General features: G+C 41.5%; 1 protein-coding gene across 1 annotated transcript in view; it reads right to left on the minus strand.

The window, feature by feature from the left end:
• Positions 1 to 27,121, minus strand: part of LOC127527841 (tripartite motif-containing protein 16-like) — a 514,766-nt gene that overhangs the window by 260,622 nt on the left and 227,023 nt on the right. Inside the window, exon 4 of the mRNA XM_051927978.1 lies at positions 125 to 195. Within this exon, the coding sequence (XP_051783938.1) occupies positions 125 to 195 (71 nt within the window). The remainder of the gene's footprint in view (positions 1 to 124; positions 196 to 27,121) is intronic.

Below are 27,121 nucleotides of genomic sequence, written 5' to 3' on the forward strand. Positions count from 1 at the left end.
ATGAGGCGTCCACTGCACTCCACCTCCCAGTAACAGCGAGTCCCAGTCAGAGCCTCTCTGCACAGAACTTGTTCCCAGTGGTCAAATGATCAGGATTTTCAGTGTTTGTCCCTTCACATGTCACCTTCTTGTTCCCTTCAGACAGACGGAGGCGTCTGTGTGCCGTGTTGATGTCCAGTGTGAGGGGATAGAAGTCTGAAAGGAGAGAAAAGATAACGAGTGAGGAAATCTGGGAGTGTGTAACGGGACTGGGGGCGGAGCACAACACAGACAATTAACAAGAACCAATCAGGAGCTGTGCTGACGAGACACTAATAGTAAAGAGCTCATCTGATTGGACAGAAAGTGTAGGAATTCAAAGTAAAATTCTGGAATTACAATATATGCAATAAGGTCACCATCAAGGTCAGAGTTCTAATGGACTGTCCACACTGACCGCTGGCTTTATTAAAATGTCCCTTTTTATTGTCACTGTCCACCTCTTTAATTTATAATCAATCCATGTCACACTTCATCACCAAACCGATTTTTCTTTTCCTCATAATACAGCCCTGATCCTCGTTCTGCCCCTTCCATTTCCAGTCTTTTGTTCTTCCATTTCCAGTACTCTACTAAACATTTAGGGGTCACCCGGTAGGTCAGAGTTACACAGAATATGAAAATTAAAAATTAAAATTAAATCTTATCTGCTGCAATAACCCCAATACTGAAAAAACCTGGTGCAGATCTGACTTATTTCAGTAATTTTCGTCCTATTTCTAATCCACCCTTCATTTCCAAAATTCTTTAAAAAATATTGGCTATTCAACTTCATTCTCATTTATCTCAAAATTATCTGTATGAACAGTTCCAGTCAGGTTTTTGTCCCCTCCACAGTACAGAAACGGCACTTAAAAATATTACTAATGACCTGCTTATGGCTGCTGATTCTGGTTTAATTCCTATTCTCATCCTCCTTGATCTGAGCGCGGCCTTTGACACTATTTGTCACACGACTCTTCTCAATAGATTATCTTCGATTGGCATTACCCACACTCCACTAGACTGGTTCAGATCCTACTTCTCAGGCCACACTGAGTTTGTTCAGCTTATAACTTTCACATCCCAGCCCACTGCTGTTACTTCAGGTGGGCTCTGTCCTGGGGCCCGTCCTTTTCATTATTTACCTCCTTCCCCTTGGAAATATCTTTCGTAAATATAACATTAGCTTCCACTGTTACGCTGATGACTCCCAGCTCTATCTCACTAGCAAACCTACTGCTTCCTTTCCACCCTCCTCACTTACTGATTGCAAAGCAGAAATCAAATCCTGTTTTTCTTCAAATTTTCTTAAATTAAATAACAACAAGTGACAAACCTGAGGTTCTCCTCATTGGTACAAAATCAACATTGTCCAAAACTGATCATTTTTCCTTTGTTATTGATAATTCCTCTGTCTCTACTTCCCCACAGGTGTCATCCTTGACAGTACTTTATCCTTTCAGTCCCACATCAGTAACATCTCCCGGTCTGCGTATTTCCATTTGCGTAACGTTAATCATATTCACCCCTCCTCACTCCCCACACCACTGCTATCCTCGTTCATAGCCTTGTCACTTCTCATCTGGATTATTGCAATTCCCTTTTCTTTGGTCTTTCTCACAAACCTCTTTATAAGCTTCAACTGGTCCAGAATTCAGCTGTCCGCATCATTACTAGAACCCCCTCTAGTCACCATATCACTCATGTCTTGCAGCAGCTTCATTGGCTTCCAGTTAAGTTCCGCATTCAACTCAAAATTCTCCTACTAACTTTTAAGGCTCTCCACACCCTCGCCCCTCCATATCTGTCTGACCTCCTCCATGTTGCCATTCTCTCCCATACCCTTAGATCCTCTTCCTCCATCCACTTGACTGTCCCCTTCGTCTGTCTTACCACTTACTACCACTTACTACCAAATGAATGCTGTGCTCTCCAGCTCTGGAACTCACTACCACCTGAGCTTAGAAATATTGAATCATTTTCACTTTTTAAATCTAAATTTAAAACTCATTGTTTAAGACTACTTTTTCTCTTTGATTACAATTGCTCTGTCTGATTTTAACTTTTGCATTTTACTTTTGTTTATAATCTGTGTTTTGTCTATTGTTCAGTGTCCTTGAGTGTTTAGAAAGGCGCCTACAAATAAATAAAATATATCATTATTTATTATTATAAAACTTGTGACTGACAGCCCTATAATTGCAGCAAACAAGATGGCCATCGAGTGCTTGGAGACATGCAGTTCATGAAGAAAGTCATTATGGAGTGAGCTGAAGCCACACCGACAGTAAAGGGTACACTTTAAAATCAAAAGACGCGGGTTCAAAATAATAAGGAAAGGAAAGAAGTTGAACTGAACTGTGAGGCCGAGGGGTTGGAGCTGCAGCCTCACAGACTTTGAATTTGTCACCCAGTTGTCGTCTTGACTGTCAGGCCTGCATGTTCTCCTCGTGTCACTCCTGCTTTGATTCACGCACTCCACAGATGTGCGTGTTGGGATCATTGGCGACTCTGAACTGGCCTTGTGTCCATCAGTTATGTTTTGCCTTTCACATTTCTCTGTCTTACAGTGTCATTCACATCTGTCTACTGTATCTCTTTTATAGCGCCTGTCGTATTTGTCATTTTCTCTCTATTATAATGCCTTTCCTGTCATCTCTTATTACTGTACATTTTCTTTATATGTCTTTCATAGAGGGCCTTTCATATTTATGTATTATATGATGTCTTTCACATTGCTCTATGCTCTATCATATTTTTTCACATCCCCTACAGTATATAGTGACTTTAACATCTACGTATTTTATAGTGCCTTTTACAACTCTCTGTTGTTTGTTTTACTGACATGCCCTGCCCACTTTTTAAACAACAATCCCAATTTTCTGTCAAATGAATGTAAACTGACAACAGTAATTGTCATCCGCCTTTCTTTATTCCACAGAGTATAGAGAATTCATATGTGTCCAAAGTAACGCCTATTCATATGTATACATATCATAACCGATGGCTTCAGACAGTTAAAAATGAAAGGCTTATGGCCATACTTTTTATTTCCTCTGAGATGCCACCAATATTAACAAATCAAACATTAAGAATGCGATAGATGGAGAACCTGCCTCTTGGATTATGAAGGCTGTGACAGGTGATGGGTAGAAAGTAATTATGTCCATCAGAAAATGATTAATGCAGGAGAAAATATTGGTGGTGTGAGAGGAATGGAGGAGTTGTGTACTTGGAATGAGATAATGATGACAAATATGCAGAGTGAGGTCATCTGGTGATAAGAATTGTAATAAATACGAGACTCCAACAGACTAATGGATCTCACTTCATTGAACTGAGTCAGCTTTATGCTCTCTGCAATTAAGTCTTATTCTGATTGCTCATCCACAAACTCTGTGTGTTTTCTTCCAAGTGAGAAGGATGTTTTCTCTATGACACGAGCAACACTACTACCAATAATACTTCTTTACATTTATATAGCGCTGTTCTCACTACTCAGAGTGCTTCAGTGAGTGAGGAGCCACTTCAACCGCCACTAATCTGCAGCATCCACCAGGATGATGTGACAGTGGTCAGTGACGCTCACCACACATGAACTATTAGATGGTGAAGTGGTGAGAGAGAGAGAGAGAGACAATTAGAGAAAAGGGATGATTAGGGGGACAGAATACCTAAGCCATGGGGGGCAACTTAGCTTGGAGTCCTTCACCTCTTTACAAAGGATGCCCAGGGGTCCTATATGGCCAGAGAGTCAGGACCTCAGATTTTTGTCTCATCCAAAGGATGGCACCATTTTTACAGAACAGTGTCCCTGTCACCCCCACTGGGGTATTGGGATCCACATTGAGAGTACCGGGTAAGCGCCACCTGCTGGCCTCACCAACACCTCTTCCAGCAGCAACCTAAGCTTTCCTAGATGGTGTCTCCCATCCAAGTACTGGCCAAGCCTGAACATGTTTAGCTTCTGCTGGATGACCTGTTGTGAAGTGCATGTGGTGTTGCTGCTGGACTCTTTGATAGACTCTTTGCTACACAAGTATTGGGACCCTCACCTAATGTTCTCTAACCGACGGTTTTCAGATGAGTCCTGCCATCAGGCACTTTCTGTAGCTCTGGATGAGACTTCTACTCATCTCACTGCTCACTCGGCCCACTCTTCTTGAGATTTGATGGACTCCATCTTTCAACTATGACTTCCACCTCTTTCCATGGATGTTGACTTGGATTCAGTTCAGAATGCATAGCAGAATACCTCAGAACATTCCAATGTAATTTCCATCATAATTCAGTGGTCTTACTTGTATGTTTTGGGGGATCCATGACCTGAACCCAAGACAGAGCCTTGTGATGTTCATTCCACAATGTCTTGATGATCTTCTGATTTTATTGTGCCCTGCACAGATTCAGCAGAGCAGCCACATAACATTAATGAACCTCCTCCGTGTTTTGTGTTTTTTCTTTGAACACTCATTTTATTTTATGTGGACACAGAGCTGCTGTGACTTACTGTAAAGCTCTTGGTTAGTTTCATCAGACCAAAGGAGCTTCTCTGGCACTGTGGCTTGTCAACATGTGCTTTAGAAAACTCCAATACAGAAGATGTACTTTGATCTCCGATGTCCGCCTGAGTCTGTCTTGATGTTTTCTTGTTTTTTCTCCACCGTTTAAACTCTCTTTCTGTTCAATCTGAGGTCAGCTTTACTCTGGTGGTCTCATCATGGAGGTGGGCTACAGTCCTGTGGACCCTCAAACATCCTGATAATATATGCAGCTGTGCTCACTGGAACATGAAGCTCTTTGGAGGTGGTCTTGTAGACTTCATCTTGGCCACCCTTGGCTGTAACGTTCTTCATATCGTCCTCTTGTCCTCATTCAGCGTGAGGCACACTGACACAAAACAGCTGAGTGAGGACTTGACTGAATGACTGAAAACCCTGGTGACACTCATTACAGGAATCAGTCGGCTTGAGATGTCACCACAGTCCAGTGAGGTCTTTGAACTTCTAAGGACCCCCAATAATTTTCTCTGTCATTTTCATTTGTTTTAATGTTTAAAATTTGTGAAGTCAAGAACTCAAAGCAAAGTGTCTGCTCTGTAGAGTAAAGAATGGAGGATGATGAGGACTTTTGTCAGATTTAACTTATTTCACTTACAATGTACTTCATTTTTAAACCAATACTTTTGTCCGTGTCTGAATATACAGCCATGTGAGAAAGTAAGTGCACCCCATGAAAAGCTTTTGTCTCTTTATAACATACCAGGCCTTGACAATCTCTTCAGACTCCTCCACTTTTTCACATTTGTTATTTTGCAGCCTTGTGGTGAATCATTTCATTTTTTCCCTCAAAAAGCAACACTCAACACTATATAATGACAAAGGGAAAACAGAATTTTTAGATTTTTTAAAATTTATTTAATAAAGTAAAAACTGAGATATCCCATTGACACCAGGATTCAGATCTTTCCTGTGACATCTGAAATTTGGCTCAGGTGCATCGTGTTCTATCGGTCATCATTAAGATGTTCTTACCCCTTGTTTGCAGTCTAATTGTGGTCATTTCAATTGATTGGACATGATGAGGAAAAGCACACACCTGTCTATAGAATGTCCAGAGTGGTGAAAAAACAAAGCCACGAGGTTGAAGGAATTGCCTGCAGAGCTTAGAAACAGGATTGGGTCAAGGCAAAGATCTGGGGAAAGATATGCAACACTTCTGACAGGGACATCCATAATGTTTAATGAAATATGTTTATAACATTCATGACTTTTCATAGAACAATCAATGGAGAAGGACCTTCATGAGAGAAGTGACCAAGAACCCAATGGTCACTGTACCTGAGATCCAGAAAATATGTGTGGAGAATGGAGTAGCTTCCAGAAGGACAGCCACTACTACAACACTCCATTAAACTGGGCTTTATGGCACTGTGGTCAGACAACACATGAAAGCTTGCTTAGAGTTTGCTAAAAGGCACATAAAGGACTCTCAGACTGGGAAAAACAAGATTCTCTGGTCTGATGAAACCAACATTGAACTGTCTGGCCTCAATTCTAACTGTCATATGTGTAGGAAACCAGGTGCCGTTCACCTCCTGCACAATACAATTCAACAGTGAAGCATGGTGGTGGCAGCATCACATTTGGAGTTGATTTTCAGTGGCAGTGACTGTGAGACCAGTCAGAATTGAGGGAAAGCTGAATAGGTCAAAGAACAGAGACGTCCTTAATGAAAACCTGCTCAGAGACCTCTGGTCCTCAGTCTGGGCCAAAGGTTTACCTTTAAACTTGAAAATGACCCAAAGTACAAGGCACAGACAACCCAAGGGTGTCTTATGGATAACTCTATGAATATTTTTGAAGTTCTCTGGAGAGAACTGAAAACTGCTGTCCACTGGTGGTCTCCATCCAACCTGACAGAGGATGAGAGGATCTGCAGGGAAGAATGGCAGAACATCCCCAAATCCAGGTGTGTCAAGCGGTCACATAAGACGCAAGAAGACCCCAGGCTGTGATCGCTACCAAAGGGGAGTGAAGAGTCTGATTACTTGTGTCAGCGGGACAATGAAGTTTTCATTTTTAATTCATTTGCAAATCCTGTTTTCACTTTGTCATCTTTATTGAGTTGAGTGTTGCTTGATTTGAGAAAAAGTGAATTGAAATGATTTTAGCACAAAGCTGCAACATAACCAAATGTGAAAACGTTGATGGGACTGAAGACTTATTGAAGGCACTGTATGTGGACATGTTCAGATTTGATCTTCTTTTACAGAATATCTTTAGAAAAAGGTGATAAAACATAACAAACATCAGGCCACATTTACATTCTGTAGCCCACGGCCTAATTTAAATAAACATAACTGCAAATTTCAAATGTGGAAAAGGTTAAGTCCACCCACTCTGTTCATAAGCACCTCCTATACCTGAAATTAGAATCTTGTTCAAATGATAAGAACATCACAAGAGAGGACCTCGTCTGACCCTGTGCCACATTTGAGTACCAAGAGGAGAAACAGAATAGATGAGGGTTACTAACAAATTATAACTGTCATATTACTTATATTTTAGTGCTGATGATTGGCTGTAGAGTTAATCAGCAGCTCTAGTCAGGGTGTGCTAAACTAAAGTAGTGAGTCTTCAGCCGGGATTTAAAAGCTGAGACCGAAGGGGCATCTCTTATAGTAGCAGGCAGACCACTCCACAGTTTAGGGACCCTGTAGCTAAAAGCTCGACCTCCCACTGTTATTTTATTAATCCTTGGAATCATAAGCAGACTGGCATCTTGAGATCTTAATGTGCGCTCAGGTTTGTAAGTCATGATAAGTTCAGACAAGTAAGCCGGACCTTGGCCATTTAACGCTTTATATGTTAAAAGGAGGATTTTGAAATCTGCCCTAAAGTTAACTGGGAGCCAGTGTAAGGATTTAAGAACTGAAGTTATGTGTTTGTATTTTTTTGTTCTTGTAATAATTCTTGCAGCCACGTTTTGGATTAACTGGAGGCTGTATAAAGAACAGTTTGAACATCTAGTGAACACCGCATTGCAGTAGTGAATCTTTAGAAGTGATTTGCATTTTGTTACAATGAATTATTCCAAGGCCTCCTCCTCGACCAGAATCTCTAGACTTATGAAGGAACGAGTATCCATCTGGTGACGCCTCAGCTAGGGGGACAGTGTCACATTTACTAAGCCAGGTTTCAGTGAGAAGACACAGATCAGATTTTGTACTTCATATCATATCATTTACCAAAACAGCTTTACTGCCAAGAGAGCGAATGTTCAATAAGCAGAATTTAAAACTGCAAGCTTCTTTCTGAACTGCTGATATATTTTTTGTTTTAATTTGCAGTAAATTTCTATTACAGGTGGCCCTGGTGGAGGGTCTGGTTTTATCTCTTGGTCTGATTATACACCTTATGTTTTGGTTATCAAGTAATTTAAGGTTTGTATCAAGACTGAATTTATAAGATGCCCCACAACAGGGACACGCGGTCATTTACACGAATACCACAGAGTTGATACTCCACATACTCGTGATTTTTGTACCATAAATAGATAGATAGATAGATAGATAGATAGATAGATAGATAGATAGATAGATAGATAGATAGATAGATAGATAGATAGATAGATAGATAGATAGATAGATAGATAAACAAGTTTGTTTTAATAAATAGATTCTACTTCGATTTCCATTTCTTTTCGCGCCCCACAGGTTGAGTAATACTGTCCTAGGCCATTATGCATGATTGCAATATAGCAAGAGAATCCTTAAATTAAAATTAAGATTGAAATACTAGGTTGGGTTAAATGACCTATTCACTGGCTTTTATACCAAATCTCTTTTGGTAACATCTGCTTTGATATATTTATTTCACACACACACACACACACATATATATATATATATGTATGTATATATATATATATACACACACACAGATGGAGTGTCAGCAGTGACATGTCGCTTATTACTCAGACATGAAAGCAGGAATTTCCCTGTAGATGACAAACAACACCATAATATGTGATAAAGTCTCACTACTGCTGTATGCTCTTTAAGAACACTGTAGGTGGGAGAAACACAAATCACCACACATATTCACATCTGCAAACATTTTATTAGAAACAATCTTTTACAGTTTTTTTCACTTAAATGAAAAGAATATGAAAGTGTTTCAGGAGAGCAGACACTTCCTTCTCTGACTGAGGTCTTAAATCTTTCTTTAATCAACTTTATATGTTCCTCTATAAGAAAGTAATGTCGTGTTAAACGGTAGCCAATGACAACATGAATGTCGGTGTCTTTACCACAGAAGCAGATCCACCACCAGATGTTCCGTCTTCATCTTCTGTGACTTTGTTTGGCTGATTTCTTTTTCCTAAGGAGAGAATTGATGATAATTATTTCTGTATTAAAGTGTCAAGTAATTTTCCAAAGACTAAATTACAACAAATGAGTTTAAAACAAACAAATAAATAAATAAAGCTATATGAGGTTTTCATTACTATATGAGGTTTCAGTCACTAAACAAAGTCTTTGCCGTTGCTAGCACAGTTACAATTCTTACAAATCTTTTGTTTAAAATGAAATTAAAATAAAAAGTCTAACCAGTTTGTATTACTTTTATTCTAGATTTGACTCTCTTCCCCTCTTCTCTTATTCATACTAACATATATTGATCTCTTACTATTGTCATAAAGAGATGTCCTTAGATTTGTAACAATAAATCAGATAATCCCCCATAACATCCATACACTGCTTGTCAAGATTGTGTGAAACGTGGGAGACCCTTAAGTTGGCCCAAAGTAGTCCTCTCAGCTCGAGGGTCTTCATAACCCTTCATATTTGACCCACACACACAGATTGCTCTTCTCAGAGTAACAGAATTCAGTCGCCCAACATGTCCCTCTAAATCCATTTGACCTTATAAGTCCCATCCTGTCACTCAGCCTTCAGAATGAACTTCCACTGTAATGTCAGCCATCAAACATCCAAACTAACAGCTCTCTCTCCATGACACTGTAACAGAGTGTGCCGGTAATCCCACCTCACACTGAGACCCCCCAAGTCCTGCTGCTCAGCAGGGTCTCCTTCATGCTGATCTACAGCTCGGAGTTTGCACTGCCGGCTTCTCGAGAGTCGATGGCTCAATGACAGAGTCCCCTGACCGTTGGTATACTTGATGTGCCCTGTAAAAAGACAATCAAACCACGAGGGAGAATCCTTAAGGAGTCGTTCCATTGTCTTATTCAGTGATCAGCTCCTTAGCCTGCTTGAGGTGGTCCTGAGTGGTCCAGGAGATGTTATGTGACATGAAACCACAGCCCACCGGCGTAGAGAAACAGAATATGTGAGAGCTGCAGGTTCACATTGGCAGTGAGAAGTGCTGGCAGAGAGGCTTTACAGTTTGAAACACAAAGGAAAGTTCTGACTAAAAACAACAACCACATCTTTATGTAGAGAAGGCCCAGTGAAGAAATATTCAGAGATGTAGTCCTGAAAATCAAAGAGTGAACAAGTTTAATAAACTGTACTCATGTTCACAGAGTTGTGAAGATTTAACTCAGGCAACACCTCAGCCACTCTAATCTGATTTGTTTGAGAATAAGACAAACTAAATACGTGTGTAAGTGAAATGATATCAAATATCTACAGTAACAGATAAGCCAAGTGGGGTCTGAAAGGAGTGAAATGGCTGGAAGTCAATAAACCTTCACTTCTAATGACGTGTCTACAGTCAGAGCTGCAGGTCACAAGTTAAGTCGAAATATCAAAACTTCATATCCACTCCAGTTCAGGTTTACACAACTGATCTTAAAAACACAATACATTGTGTAGGAATACAGGGCTTCACCCTTTTATTAATGTGAATAAAATATCTTTTAGGTCACCAGCAATGTAATTATGTACCGTTATCCAAAAAAACAAAACAGTTACTTTAGATATTTAAATAAACTTTAAGAACATAATTTTAAAAACTAGCTCATGTTCAGTAAAGTGTTGTCCAAAATGTTAAAGGATAAATTCTCAACTTTCACAGTAAATGTAATTTAGTTTCTTTGTCACAATAATTCAAATCTCCCCGTTCAGCAGGTCTGATCATTAAAGTCAGGCTCTCAGCATTAAGGCACTGCGATGGTTTGTTAGTAGAATTCACCGGCAGAGATAATGAAACACTCGTGAATATGTCTGTCTGTCTGTCTGTCTGTCTGTCTGTCTGTCTGTTAAAATGAATTACTGGTTTCTGCAAATTTCTGAGGTTCTCACCAAGTTTCAGTTGTGCCTCTGCCTCCTAGTAATACGAGTTATATTTAAAAATCATCCACAAGAGCAGCAGACAAATTCCCTCCGCTGTGCTACTGCATGTCCAGCACGACGGGCTCAGCGTGTCCTTCTTTCTAGTGTGTGTGTCACCAAGGAAGAGCTCGTCGTCCAGAGCCACAAGTCATGTCTTCATTTAGATAAATAAAGCAAAGAAAGATGAGGTGTGTCATTTACTACAAACAAGGAGAGAGAAACAAACGCGCTCTTTGATTATCTGGTAACGTCAATCAAGTACATTATCTGTACATCCCAGTACAACCACAGTAACCATCGAGCTACCAGTAAGACTTCCATTTGTATGTGAGCCAGTACTCAGACGGGGAAGAAAGAAGAGGATTTGGTTTTCTAGTTTTTCTTGGTTCAGAAGTTAAACTCTGTATTCTGTAACAAAGTTACCTGTTAGAATTAATGATTTAGCAAATACGCCACGAGCTGAAAAAGAACGAGAAATAAACAAATAATATGCACTGTAAAATAAAACACGAGGACTGTGTAGAATAATTACAACTGTGTAGAATAACATCCTTACCGTTTACTGTCACTGAACTTGACTTCAACGTGCAGGTCTGTCATTTTGAGCACAGATATACGGCAGCGTCGGCGCCGAGCACCACAATGGACGATTGTCTGCTCTTCACGGGGATCTCTGACGGGCTGCTGGGCTTTTATCGCACTAAACACCTGCGTAAGGAAGAGTATTAGGGCCACGGAGAAGAAAATAAAAATAAAATTAAATAAATACGGACACAGTGAAGAAAAGAAACAAGTGTATGTCGGAATTAAAGTCAAAATTTCCACTTTACTCTCGACAGCTATCGCCACACAGAACACATTCACTTTATGATATTCCTGCTATCTGAACATTTAGAATGCTAAGATTAATACTTGATATCATTTAATGATGAAATGAATTAAAGCGTTTATTAAACATGGGCAGGGGGGCACGATGGTGTGGCGGGTGTGCTGCTCCTCGGGGGTCACCAGCAGTGTAGAGACTCTTTACGGCAGGTGTGACGAGGCTCCATTAAGCTGGGTGTATGACTGGGTATCGCGCTGGTTTAACTGGAATATCGTGTAAATGTTGGGTTTGTGAGCTGGTGGTCGGATACACGAACACAGAATTCAATGGATGATCTTCTCAGTGGGATTTCTTTACTGCAGGAGTGCTGTCTCTATCTGATGTACCAAACCCCCCAGTTCTTATCCTTCCTTTTTCTTTCTCTTCATATCACCACACGATAAATGTCTTTGTGAAATTAAAACTAGTTATACAGTTAACTTAGGACACAGAGTGTTTGAAACTTTGAAAAATCCTCGCTTTTCATGTTTAATTATGCCATCCATTCAGGGCTGCGCCCATCCCAGCAATCATCGCGCGAGGCAGGAACAAATCCTGAACGGGGCGCCAGCTCATCGCAGGGTGAACACGAGCAACACATTCACAGCAGGGGGCAATTTAGCAAAACAAAACCCCAAATCCTACAAGACTTTGAAAGGAAACTGAAGCACGCCGAGCAAACCCACCAGAAAAACTCACAAAACTCAAGGCAGGGAACACCCGGGACCCCCTTACTGCGAGACAGTAGCGCAATCTCCACGCTACCGTGCCCACCCTGTTTTATACACGCTTTAATTCATTTCATCATATACATGATATCAAGTATTCATCTTAGCATTCTAAATGTTCAGAGAGCAGGAATATCATGAAGTGAATGTGTTCTGTGTGCTGATCGCTACCTGCGCCTCCTCTCAGTGCAGAGGAACTCGAAGCTCGTAGCGATTAACAACTGGCATGGCGAACACTTCATACAAAACATCTGTAGTGCCGTGCGAGGAAAGAAAACACGCCAGACAACGTCTTCATAATGCAGGCGAACACTCTGACTGTTTACTGAACGGCCTTAAACTTTATAGAACTGTCACCTCGGCACTCATTGTTAAGGGTTATGCTGCCACCTAGTGGCACACACTATATAAACAGCTCGTGAGTCCTGTTGGCAGTTGACTGTAACGCACAGTTAGAATAAAGCAGACGGAGTTCGCGTGTGGAAAACGGCTCCGCGTGGTCTGTACACACAAACATGGTGTCAGAAGTGTGAATCGCAACCGCGCCGATTTTACGACAAATCAACCACATATCCAGCTGAAAAGCCTTTTGGAAAGTACTTTAGAACCAAGCAACCATGTACACAAATGCCGTAGCACCTCCGTCGAGATGAAGATGTCCGGCGACTTGGCTACGAACTGGGAGATCTTTAAAGTGGAATTTCAGGACTTTATGTTAGCCACCGGACTGCATGAGAAACCCGCAGATGTACGAGCAGCCACCCTCAGACGAGTAATGGGTAGTGAGTGCCGACATGTCTAACGACACAATCTGCACTTGATGGAGGAACAGTAAAAGGACACCGCCGCCATTTTGACTGCTCTCGAGAGGCATTTCAAGCCGACAAAGAAAGTCACATTTGAGCGCTTTGTCTTCAGATCCATTAAGCTAAAGGAAGGTGAGACAGTAGACGTATTTGTAACTAAACTACGGCAGAAAGCTGTAACGTGTGATTATGGACAGTTGAAAGATAAACTGATTAGAGACAGACTGGTGTTAGGTATTACTGATGAAAGCACACAACGTCGTTTGCTAAGAGAACAGAACTTACTTTGTCATCCGTTATCGACATCTGCCGAGCTGGGGAGCAAACAGATTTGTGAATGAAGGTGCTAACGCAGGCTAAAGTGGATGACATAATTAACGCTGAGTACATCCGAAAGCCATCACAAGGTACACTCAAGTCCACCAAGTCACGACAACCCTGGGAGCGCTGACAAGTGCAAGTATTGTACAGCACACACAACGGGGAGAGCAACGTGCCCAGCTTTTGTCAAGGTGTGCCGACTCTGTAGAACTCTCAGCCACTTCACGATGGTGTGCCTTAAAGCGAAACAAGACCAGCATCAGCTGCATATGGTAGTCACCCAAGCCAAGCTTGAACAGGAGGAGGATGATGACACTGACGGACACATATACACCGCCAGTACGACGGGGTCACCCAGCTCCCGAGGGAAAAAGTGGTTTGCCAACCTACAGCTCCACGGCACCTAACAATGTTGCCAGCTGGACTCGAGAGTAACATGCAATGTCATGAGTCTACGGGATAAACGTAAGCTAGCACACAATGTAAAGCTAATTCCTAGCCAGACGAGACTAAAACTGTATTCGGAGGAGGTGATGAAGTCAGTGGGCCTTTTCCGCACCGAATGTCTGATAAAGGGACACAGTCACAAGCTAGAATTTGAAATAGTTGAAGCAAATCAAAATCCGCTCCTATCAGGTTCAACATGTGAATGTTTGGGACTGATGCACATCACAATACCAGAAGAACTTCATAATTTAGAAGGTCATATCACAGAGACGCTGACCAAACTGAACTTACCACAGATACCGGGACGTATTCAGGAATTCCATCGAATCTCTCCCTGGGGAAGTACACTTTGACCTGGATCGGACTGTCACACCAGTACAATGCTCACCGCGCAATGTTCCAGTTACCCTCAGGATAGCTGTCAAAGCCCAAATGGACAAACACACACATGATGGCCATCCAGCTCCAGTGACTGACCCCACGGAATGGATAAGCAACATGATCATAGTAAAAAAAGTGGGGAAAATCCAAAGGCATTGAACAAAGCTCTGAAAAGGTCCCACTATATAATGTGACACTCAAAGATGTCCTTTATAAGCTGCACAAAGCCCGTCTTTTTTCATTTGTGGATGCCCGGGATGCCTTCCTACAAATTAAATTAGAGAACCATAGCAGCCTCCTTACAAAGTTCTGGACACCATGGGGGTGAATGCGTTGCCTCATGCTACCCTTTGGCGTGTCAGTAGCTCCTGAGGTGTACCAAAGATAACAACATGAATTATTAGCTGGTCTGCGTGGTGTCGAGCCGATTGCAGATGATATACTTCTAGTGGGTTGTGGAGACTCTTTGGAGGAAGCCACTCACGACCACAATGCCAATATAATTGCCCTAATGGACCGCTGCAGGAAAGTGAAGCTGAGACTGAGCATCAACAAGCTGCAGTTTAAACTGAACGAAGTTCGTTTTCATGGACACATACTCTCAGCTGAGGGTCTCAAGCCAGAACCAGAGAAGGTAAGAGCTATAAAAGACATGCCTGCTCCCACAGATTCAAAGGCTGTACAAAGGTTCATCGGATTCGTTACATACCTGTCGAAGTTCATGCCCGCCTCTCAGAGGTGTGTGAGCCTTTGCGCAGGCAACTGGATAAAGACACGCAGTGGCACTGCAGGCTGCTGAAGCACCAGAAGGCCGTGGATGAAGTCAAGCACCTTATCGCTGCGGCGCCAATACTAAGATATTACGATGTTAACAAGCCCATAACAGTTCAGAGTGACTCCAATCAGAATGGCCTCAGCTGCTGCCTACTACAGGAATGGCGGCCTGTAGCATTTACTTCCAGAGCTCTGACCGCAACCGAGCAGAATTACGTTCAGATCGAGAAGGAATGTGTAAGCTTTGTGTTTGCCTGCCATCACTTTCATAGCTATCTGTATGGTGTGAGGAGATCACTGCTGAAACTGACCACAAACTGCTAGTCACAATCTTTAACAAACCTCTGCTCAGCGCCCCAAAATGACTTCAAAGTATGCTACTCTCACTCCAAAACTACGCTCTGGAAGTAACCTCTAAACCGGGCCTGATTATGTGTGTGAGCGACATGCTGAGCAGAGCTATGATACGCTCTCACGAAACACACACACCACATGTCCAGCATGTACAATGAACAGAACGACATGGAGGACATAAACCAGGCTGACTATGTGAATGTCACGCGCCAGCGTCTGTCACATATCAAAGAGTCCACCGAGAGTGACGAACACCTCCAAATCCTCAAGTCAGTAGTGCTGAACAGATGGCCCAACACAAAGGTGGAACACCCGTGGCCATTAGGGAGTATTGGGCCCACCGTGACGAAATCAGTCTACAGGACGGGGTACTTTATAAAGGCCAACGTATAATTATTACAAAGCAACTACGTACAGAGATGCTATGGCGCATACATTGGAGCCACATAGGCGGAGAAGCCTGCCTTACACAGGCACACGAGACACTGTTTTGGTCAAATATGCACAGGGAGATTAAAGACTATGTAGGACAGAGCACCATGTGCAACGAATACACACATGAACAGCAGAAAGAGACCATGATGTCACATCCACTCCCACACGTCCTTGGTAAATATTAAATATGGACATATTTAACTACGCAGGAAAGGACTTTCTGCTGATGGCTGATCACTTCTCAGATTTCTGGGAAATTGAACTATTACCTGACCTATCAGCAGACACCACCATTAAGAGATGCAAGGCTCAATTGGCCAGGTACTGCCAGCCCAACCGAGAATTCATGGACACGGGTCCACAATTTGCTCGCACTTTGTTCTCAAAGTTCACTCGAGAGTGGGGTTTCGAGACATTACTTCATCCCCAAGGTACCCTAAAGCTAACGGCAAAGCGGAATCAGCGGTGAAAATTATTAAAAGCCTTTGCAGACGAGTGAACCGTGCAGGTAACGACCCATGGAAAGAGATTTTGCTCTGGAGAAACACGCCGACTATGGGCATGGACACCAGCTTCACACAGCAGCTGATGGCCCGCAGGCTGTGAAAACACCCCTCCTGGTGACTGACACACTGCTCCAACCATGTGTAGTTACGGATGTCCCTGATAAGCTGCATTTTAAAAGGCAAGTCGTAAAACAATCATTTGGTAAAATGACCAGAGACCTTCCCGAGCTGAATGTGAGACAAAGCATAAGAATGAAGCCTCTTCATGGAGACAGAACCGGCATATGGAGACGGGGAACTTGCCTCCAACAGGTAGCCCCACACTCCTATCTGGTAGATGTGGACGGAGCTCTGTACCAGCGTGACCGAGTGGACCTCAGGCCTGCCGAGTCTACGCTCACAGAAAAGTTTCAGGCTAACACAGAGCCCAGCGAGGCACCGCGCCAAGATGTGTCAACCGAGGCCAAAGTGGAGGACCAGCCGGAGCATCAGCCTGAAACTGACAGCGCGGCCATCTCATAGACAGGGAAGAAGATGAAAAGTGAGAATACATCTGACATCTCGCACTACACACGCAGCGGCAGACGGATTCAGCCGCCGAAAACACTCGACCTCTGAATATTTACTTGATGTGGTTATGTTGGTTCACTTTCTTGAAATGTTCGAGTAAAAAAAAAAGAGCAAAAGTTTTTCTGTGTAAATAACTAATACCAGAGAAAATGTGCTGGAATACAAAGTCAGAAGAAGGGGGCTGTTAAGGGGTTATGGTGCCACCTAGTGGCAGACACTATATAAACAGTTTGGGAGTCCTGTAGGCAGTGGACTGTAATGCACAGTTAGAATAAAGCAGACAGAGTTCACTTGTGGAAAACGGCTCTGAGTGTTCTGTACACACAAACAGAGTGCCAACCTCGGAGGGTCTGACTGTGCAGTGTGGAGGCGACCAAGGCGGGGGGGGGGGCGGCAGAAAGGAGTTCGTGCTGCAGAGTCTCACGAGTGATGGGTGAGCCGGGGAGACAGAAGGAGGTGGGCTGAGATCACATGATGAGAGACCCTGCATTTGTAACCTCTGTTTTAAAGGATTTATTTCTTATGGATTTTATACCCACCTTTCATTGGTTTTAAGGATTTATTTGTGATTTTTTTTTGATAACACTGCACATGTGGACACTTTAGATTTTACTTTTGACTGTTTTTAATAAAAGCACTCAAGCACTTTCCACCATCCCCTGACTTCAATGAGATTTGTCTGCTCATCTCAGTCATAACTATCGATGGTGTTGGTTCAACAGACTCCTATGTGGGAAGAGGGAGTCTGGAGGGGCTGTCATCAACAACAACATTTATTTATATAGAACATTTTCATACAAAAAGTAGCTCAAAGTGCTTTACATAATGAGGAAAAGAAAAATAAAAGACAAAATAAGAAATTAAAATAAGACAATATTAGTTAACATAGAAAAAGAGTAAGGTCCGATGTCCAGTGGGGACAGAAAAAACAAAAAAAAAAACTCCAGACGGCTGGAGAAAAAAATAAAATCTGCAGGGGTTCCAGGCCACGAGACCACCCAGACCCTCTAGGCATTCTACCTAACAAAAATTAAATAGTCCTCTTTGTATTTAAGTTTCTCATGGAACGACTTGATGATGATGGTCATGCAGACTTCTGGCTTTTAATCCATCAATGTTGGAATATCACGGTGCTTTGAGTAGATGGTGGTGGCACAAGCCGCCACCACAAAGAAACCGGAAAAAGAAACAGAAGAGAGGGTAGGGGTTAGTACGGATTTTAGAGCCACCTTGAATGGTTATTATAATGAATTGGATATACAGAGTATCAGGATTAAATTACAGTGAAGTTATGAGAAGGCCATGTTACAGTAATGTGTTTTCAGCAGTTTTTTAAAGTGCTCCACTGTATTAGCCTGGCAAATTCCTACTGGCAGGCTATTCCAGATTTTAGGTGCATAACAGCAGAAGGTCACCCGCCTCACCACTTCTTTTAAGTTTTGCTCTTGGAATTCTAAGGAGACACTCATTTGAGGATCTAAGGTTATGATTTGGAATATAAGACGTCAGACATTCCGATATATAAGATGGAGTGAGATTATTTAAGGCTTTATAAATCATAAGCAGTATTTTAAAGTCAATCCTGAATGACACAGGTAACCAGTGTAGTGACATCAAAACTGAAGACATGTGCTTGGATTTTCTTTTTCTAGTTAGGATTCTAGCAGCTGGGTTCTACACTCGTTGCAAACGATTGATGTCTTTTTTGGGTAGTCCTGAGAGGAGTGCGTTACAGTAATCTAGTCGAATGAAAACAAACGCGTGAACTAATTTCTCAGCATCTTTCAGTGATATAAGAGGTCTAACTTTTGTTATGTTTAAGTGAAAAAATGCTGTCCTAGTGATCTGATTAATATGCGATTTAAAATTTAGATTACAGTCAATGGTTACCCCTAAGCTTTTTACCTCCGTCTTGACTTTTAATCCTAATGCATCCAATTTATTTCTAATAGCCTCATTGTATCCATTACTGCCAATCACTAAGATTTCAGTTTTCTCTTTATTTAGCTTTAGAAAATTACTATTCATCCATTCAGAAATACAAGTAAGACATCGTCACATATTACATACATACTGCAGTCCACATCAGAGTCCATGTTAGTCCTCTTTATTAGTCAAATTGTCCATCCCATAATAAGTTCTCATCTCCTGCTTATCACAGTTGTGTGAATGTTGTTGGTGAGGAGAATCGACTGACTGATGTTAATCCACTCAAATAATGAATTTTGATTTTTGTCTTTGTCCATGCCAGTAATTTATCAGATTATTCAGTAAAGACCCCACCTGTTAGACTCTCTTAAGGTAACTGAAGACCACTCAGTCTAAGAAACAGAATCATAGGATTCATTCATAAACACAAGGATTGTAGAAATATGAAAACTGCTTAAAAACTGAAGTGACAGACAGACAGAAAAACAGACAGACACGTCACACACAGCAAGCACTCGCCGCTCTCGGCTCCTTCACAGTTTTTTAGATTTTCTTGGTTATTCAAGTCGTTTTATCTCAGGATTTGTGAGACTTAATCACATCTGTTGAACAGGCTCGTCTACTCCTGCACCCTATGATTAACACACACAGGTCCTAGTCACACAATTGGGTATAAGTGATGCCCTGATGCCAGTCCCGCTCAGACTCATTCAACTTAAGTACATAAGAGTGACCCCTCCAGCCTGTCACTATCAGTGTCCCACACTGGGACTCGCTGTCACCAGCACTAACAAATGTACAGATGTCTCTGAGACACATGAAGGCTTGTCTAACATTTGGTTTTATGCCAGTTCCCAACCAAGGGGTCTTAGTTCTGCTGCACTTGCTCTTCTGTAGCCAGCAGACACACCACATGCACTTCAGATCAGGGGCCTCATGTGTAACGCCGTGCATAGAACTCACACTATAACATGGCGTAAGCACAAAAGCTGGATTGTGCGTACGCACAGAAAAATCCAGATGCAGGAATCTGTACATACGCAAATTTCCATGTTCTTCCACTACATAAATCCCGATCAGCGTGAAAAGTAACGCACGTGCACGCACCTTCTGTCCCACCCCAACTCCTCCCAGAAATACGCCTTTTTGAATATGCAAATCAATATAAATAGCCTTCTGTGAAAAGACAATGGGAAAAGCACAGGGGAAAATATAAGAATTTCAGCAAATACCAAGTGGAGGCAAAGGAAAAACGTACTATTTGTTGGTTTAAACAGTGGTACAATCAACAAAAGAAAGTTGATCGAGTGACAGAGTGTCAGAGAAACTCGAAAGCTCAAGTTCACAAAGTCGCACAGTGCCCGAAATAAAAAAGAACTCACATATCAAAGTCGCCGTGAAAAGGCGAGTCGTAGCCCACCGTCTGAGTGTCATATGAAAACTTATTAGGGTACAAACAAAAAAAAATAGGCACACAGTGGGAAAAAAGCATGAAATGTCAACTTTAATCTCGAAATTTCCACTTTAATCACGTAGTTTATTTTGCCATTAAAGTAGAACATCATAAACTTCATCTTAAAATTTTTTAATTTACTAGTTTCTCAAATTCCATTGTAACTAAAGTAGCACATTAAATGCTTTGTTCTGTATTTGATCTTCTATGTGCTCTGTGTGTGTGAATCACTACCTGCTTCTTAAACGGGCTTTCTCTTTCTCCGACAGAACACATAATCCATTACATTTGTGATATTACAGCTCTCTGAATAATTAAAATACTGAGATGTATACATGATATCTTTTTCATGATGATAGGAATGAAAGCATGTTATTAAACATGGGAATACGGTGGCGCAGTGCTTGTTCATATCTCGTGCAAGAGGCTTGCTGCGCCATGAGCGACCTTCGATGAAATAATTTATCACAGAAGTCTTGTCTCTTTCAAACGTACTAACCTCCAATTCCTGTCCTTACTTTTCTTTCTCCAAAAACCCAATCGCCACACAATCAGCTATGTAATAGACGTGAAGCCATTTGTAAGCTTAGAATGCCGATTCTTCAAAACTTTTAAGGAACATTGAAATATCTTCATAGCACATGTTTAATTATTCTATCCGTCTATCCTTCCAGTGTGGCGTCAGCACCAGCAAGAATACAGCGCAATGCAGGAACAATCCATGAACTAGCTAGCGCTGCGGCACCGTGTCCTCACATGTTTATTTATTAACAATACAGATTATTTAAATGAAGTTAAAGTTTTATCTGTATAATATAATCAACATATTTTGCTGCATTTCATCTTAAAAATGAATAACGTCATCATATGTAAATACGCACTTTATAAAGTAGCGCAGGTTGTGCAATATTATAACTGTAGTGCAAGTTTACAGTGAGGTGATTGTACTTATAAGTAAACAGTTCTACAAGGAGCACTTAATGGACTGATTGAGTGCGTTTAGAGTTCTTGTTGTGAAACTTTTTCTAAACTCCGAAGTCCGTACTGGGAAGTCTCTAAAGCGTTTTGCCATGGCTGAGTCAGCGTCTGCTTCATGCTGTATACCAATAATTCTCTTTCCGATCAGCTGCTGCTGTGATTCCCCACTCAGATACAGTGATATAAATACTCCGAGTGGTGCAGTGAGAGTAATATGGAAAAAGATGATCTGCTGTGGCAACCCTTAACGGGATCAGCTGAAAGAAGAAGAAGATGCAGTGAGAGTTACAACGCTAAAGCAGTTCTGGTATTTGGAATACTATGGCTATTCCCTGGACCATTATATTGCTGCAGGTTAATTACAATCAGATGCATTACACTAATAAACAATATGCAGTTAGTTTCAGTGTATTTATAAAGCCGCGACAGGAATGCGGGTCTAAGAAAGAAAGGGTGACCACACAGGAACAGTACCACTGCTTTGACGCTGGGTACTACCAGTCTGCAAAACCAAGCCGAGAAATTGTGTACGCCAAGGTATGAGTTACCGTGGAAATGTGCGTGGCTTTACACCAAGTTTAGGTTTTATACATCGTGATTTGAGCGTGGAAACGTTTGTATGCAACATTTCTGTGCGTACGCACCGTTTATACATGACGCCCCAGGTCATCTACCTCAACCTAAGCATATTCAGGCCTGGCCAGTACTTGGATTGGAGACCATCTAGGAAAAGCTTGGGTGTCTGCTAGAAGAGGTGTTGGTGAGGCCAATAGGGGGCTTACCTGGTGGTCTGAATGTGGATCCCAATGCCCCACTGCAGTGACGAGGACACTGTGCTGTAGAAATGGTGCTGTCCTTCGGATGAGGTGTAAAGCTGAAGCCCTGACTCTCTGTGCTTATTAAAGATCCCTGTGTATCCTTCATGAAGATGTTTTGGCTGAATTGTCCTCCAAGGCCTTGTCATTGTGACCCTCTAATCGTCCCCTGTCTCTCTTTAGCTAACTGTTTCTCTCACCCCTTCACCATCTAATAGCTCATGTGTGGTGAGCATACTGGTTCAAAAATGGCTGCGTCACATCATCAGGTGGATGCTGCACATTAGTGGTGGTTGAAGTTGCTCCCCATTCACTGTGTAGAAGAGCTTTGAGCAGTGAGAAAAGCACAATAACAATAAAAATATAAAGAATTGATAACAACCTGGGCAAGAAAGCAGCAATTTCCAACATCCGTTACCCTAATATTTAGTTCAGTCACTCAAGAAATAAAGACAAAGTATAGAAATGTCAAAGCACTGTGGCATTTAATAAGCTGGGATGAAATATAAGTGATCAATGTGGACCTCAGCGTTATCATATGCAGTGCACCACCTTTTAGAATGAACTTCATGTATTAATAAAATGCTGATCTTTGTGATGACATTACTGTAAGAGCCAATCTTAGAAAGTTAAAGTTTTGAGTTAAACTCATATTAATGTTTGCTTTATTTGAATAGAATATAATATCTTCTATAGTCATAGACAATGGTATAGTCTTTTCCCCCTATAAGTTAGCAGGATATAGAATCTTCTTACTATAAGTGAGAAACTGTGAGTTAATAAGCTCTTGTTGTGTTTAGAACTGGTCCCAGTAATCAGGGACTTGAAAGACCCATTTTCAAGTTAGAAATGGGATAAGCATACAGTTTTCTGACCACTTTGAAATGGTTCAGAAATTATAAGAGACTAGTAACGATTTAAGATGTAACAAGATTAAGTTTAGAACTAAATTTTTTCTTATTATAATTTTTTCTTTTTTTTTGCTATTTTTAATTTTCTTTTTTGTGTGAACTGTTTTACTTTGAAACTTCACTAAACTTTTAAAAACGAAGATATTTTGTCTGTGGAATCATTTCTACGCGTCAGGCTTTTGTTGAATCCCAGTTTTTAAGTTGGAGCTGCTGAATTTTGGAAACTGGGAAAACGCAGCTACAGTTAGGATATAGCGGGTTGGATAATGGCTGGCTGGCTTACAAGGAGAATAGACAATGGAAAACTGTGCTCCGTAAAGCATGCCTTTTACAATAAACATGTGTTTGCATACTTACAAGGTACTCTTTTATGATGTCTTCAGGATCCTCATTCAGGTAAACGATAAGTGTTTTTAGTATGCAAGCTCTTCTCCTTTGTGCCAATAGGCGGAAGTGGATAACTCTATGACTTTCTGCTTATGAGCATGTGTAAACTTCTGAGCTATGGAAACCCTTAATGGACAAAAACTAGCACTAATACTTGCCTTGTGCGATTTACTAAATGCAGTTTTGTAAATACAACAAAGGTGGCTTTAGTGTTTACAATAATATTTTAAGTTATGTTCATGTTACTAAAGTGCCTTATGTTTTTGCTTAAAACACAGCTCAGTTATTTAAATTTTGAGATATTAGTTAAGTAATTCAAACAAATCACAAAGTTAATGTTTTTGAGTGTGGAAAAAGAACAAAATATGTGGAAATGGAACTGAGTGAGTAGCCCATGTTCACGGTACACACCGACCAAGAGAACAACCGTTCAAAGCAACCTTTATGATTGATAGTAAGGGTATAGATATGGAAATAGACACGGGGGCTGCTGTGTCAATCAAGCCTGATCAGTTATTTAAGGAAATGTTCTCTGGAAAGACTTTGGAATTTACTAATGTAAAACTAAAAGCATATACAGGAGAAAAATGGTTCTGCTTGGAAAATGGGATGCAATTGTACACTATGAAGAACAAAATGACAAACTGTCTTATATGGGAGAAACTGGCTCCACAAAGTTACATTAAATTGGAAGCCAATTAAAATGATAAGTCAAACTGATAAACCACATCTTGAATCGACTGAGGCAGTGTTGGAATGTTACAAAGATGTTTTCAAAGAGGAGTTGGTATTAAGGCTACGATAATAGTAAACCCTGAAGTTTTACCAAAGTGAAGGAGAGAGTGGAGGAGGAGGAGTTGGACAGGTTAGAGGAAGCCAACATCATATCACTGGTGAAACGTAGCGAATGGGCATCTCCAGTGGTTTCTGTTTTAAAAAAGGACAATTCAATTCGCTTGTGTGGAGTCTATAAGTTAACGGTAATTCAGGCACGTACCACAGAGATTTATCCTGTGCCATGTATAGAGGAGCTAAAGGCCACGCTTAGTGGTGGGACTAAGATGCAAATTGGGTATCGGGGTCATATGTTAAACAGTATGGGGATTTATCCATCAGCAGCAGACCAAGGTAAAGCCGTACAGGAAGCTCCAGCTCCCACCTGTCAGAAGGACTTGAGAACATTCTTAGGACTAGTAAACTACTATGGCAAATGTGTGCCAAATCAAAGTACAGTACTAGCTCCTTCATATGAACTATTAAAAGAAAATGTGTCCTGCAGGTGGGACCAACGGGAACAAAATGCTTTTAGTAAATGTCAAGAGTTGCTGACATGTGGTGAAGTCCTCGTGCATTATGACCCAAGTCTGCCCCTCATCCTAGCTTGTGACGCTTCTGCACACGGCCTTGGAGCTGAGATTCAACACACTATGCCATCCGGAGAAGAGCACCATATTGTGTATGCATCTCGCACATTGGCTCCTGCAAATTGAAAAAGAGGCCTTCGCCTTGATTTACGGAATCAAGAAATGTCACCAGTATTTATGGGGGAGGAAATTTCAATTGGTTACAGATCATAAACCGCTGCTAAGTTTATTTGGAGAACACAAAGGATTACCTTCAATGGCTGCTGCACGTATGCCGAGATGGACCATCCATCTGTCAGCTTATGATTACCAAATTGAATATCAATCCTCGGAGGCACACGGCAAAGCCGATGGACTTTCAGGATTTCCCCTTCCAGAAACGTGTGATCCTGCAACAAGGGCCTCATCTGAAGAGATTCACTTCCTATTAGTTGAACATTCACAAGATGCTCCATTAAGGGCCCAGCAAGTTGTGAGAGCATCGCATACAGACAGTGAGTTGTCCAAGGTTCTCAGATTTATTATGGAAGGTGGAAAATTGAAAACCATTTGACACTCGAAAAGATGAACTTTCAATTGAGCAAGGTTGCATCTTATGGGGAATGAGAGTAGCAGTGCCCTTGAAACTGAGAGAAGCAGCATTAGCAGAGCTCCACAATGGACACCCAGGAATGGTGAAAATGAAATCCCTGACTCGTAAATATGTATGGTGGCCAAAAACAGACTGCGACATTGAGCAGGTCTACAAGCAGTGCTAGAGTTGTCAGGTTGAACAAAAGATGCCACGACAAGTTCCACTTCACCCATGGGAATTCTCTGGTGCTTGTTGGAAAAGGTTACACCTTGACTTTGAAGGTCCATTTTTAAATAAAATGTTTGTCATCATTGTGGATGGCTATTCTAAATGGACTGAAGTATTTAGGATGCCAAATATTACCTCTAAAGTAGCAATTTCCAGATTGAGATGGCGGTTTGCATCTTATGGTCTGCCAGAACACAAAGTTACAGACAATGGCACACATTTCACTTCAGAGGAGTTTCAAACTTTTGTGAAGCAAAATGGAATTCTACACATCACTAGCGCTCCTGGACACCCAGACACCAATGGACGAGCTGAAAGGGATGTGCAGATGTTCAAAGGAGGCATTTAAACTCTGGCACATTTATCACTAGATATTGAAGACAAAGTGTCATTATTCTTAATGGAGTATCGCACCCCTCCTAACTGTACAACAGGTCCAACAATAAGTGAATAGTACTGGTGAGCTTTGTTGGGCTGAATGGCCTGTTCTCGTCTAGAGTGTTCTAATGTTCTAATGTTATCCTTCAGTACCTGCTGGCTATGCAGCACACATGAAAGAAACGTATGAGAATATGGAACTTTTGGCCCCCAGATCAGACATGCTATGAGGTCTGTCTCCTGGTCTTCGAACCAGGTTGGATTTTATAAAGCCTGATATTGATGTTGCAGTAAAAGAAGCAGTCACTGCAGAAGTTCCATGAGGACCAACATACAGTAGACAGGTCATTCAGTGCAGATGATGCAGTATATTTTAGGAATACCATAGGAGGTGGACCAATGTGGATTCTTGGGACAGTAACTGAACAAACGGGACTGGTGTCTTACAAAATTAAAGGAAATGACTCGGATTGTACTTATCGTAGACACTGTGATCAACTGAGACCTCGTTTTACAGTAAGGCCACCTGCTGAAGGAGCTGATAAAGCACAAACTGACACTCCAGACACTAATAGGATAATTGGATACTAACCCTCACCTATTCTGTTTCTCTTCTTGGTACTCAAATGTGGCACTTGGTGCCACGGCCCACCTGCCAAGTTGTTTTGCCTGCCTAAGGAAAAGTCATCCCTGATGGAGGATCGCAGGAATTGTGGGAAAGAGGGGTCCTTTCATCGGATTGGCTGGCCCAGCACTGTTTCAGCCGTGGAATGGCCAAATGGGGGAGGCAGCTTGATGGATGAGGTCTCCAAGACTCTAAACAAATCCAAATCTTATTATGGGATATATCATCTACTGTTAAATTCTGCTCTGTACTTCTAAAATTTTTATTTTATACTGTATTGAGGATTTATTCTGTTCTGTGTATTGTATTGTATTGACCCCCTTCTTTTGACACCCACTGCACGCCCAACCTACCTGTAAAGTGGTCTCTCTTTGAACTGCCTTTCCCAGGTTTCTTCCATACTTTTCCTACAAGGTTTTTTTTTGGGAGTTTTTCTTTGTCTTTGTCTGTAATAGCAGTGCATCATC

The sequence above is a fragment of the Erpetoichthys calabaricus genome, chromosome 5 (assembly GCF_900747795.2).
Source record: "Erpetoichthys calabaricus chromosome 5, fErpCal1.3, whole genome shotgun sequence".
Classification (NCBI taxonomy): Eukaryota; Metazoa; Chordata; class Cladistia; order Polypteriformes; family Polypteridae; genus Erpetoichthys; species Erpetoichthys calabaricus.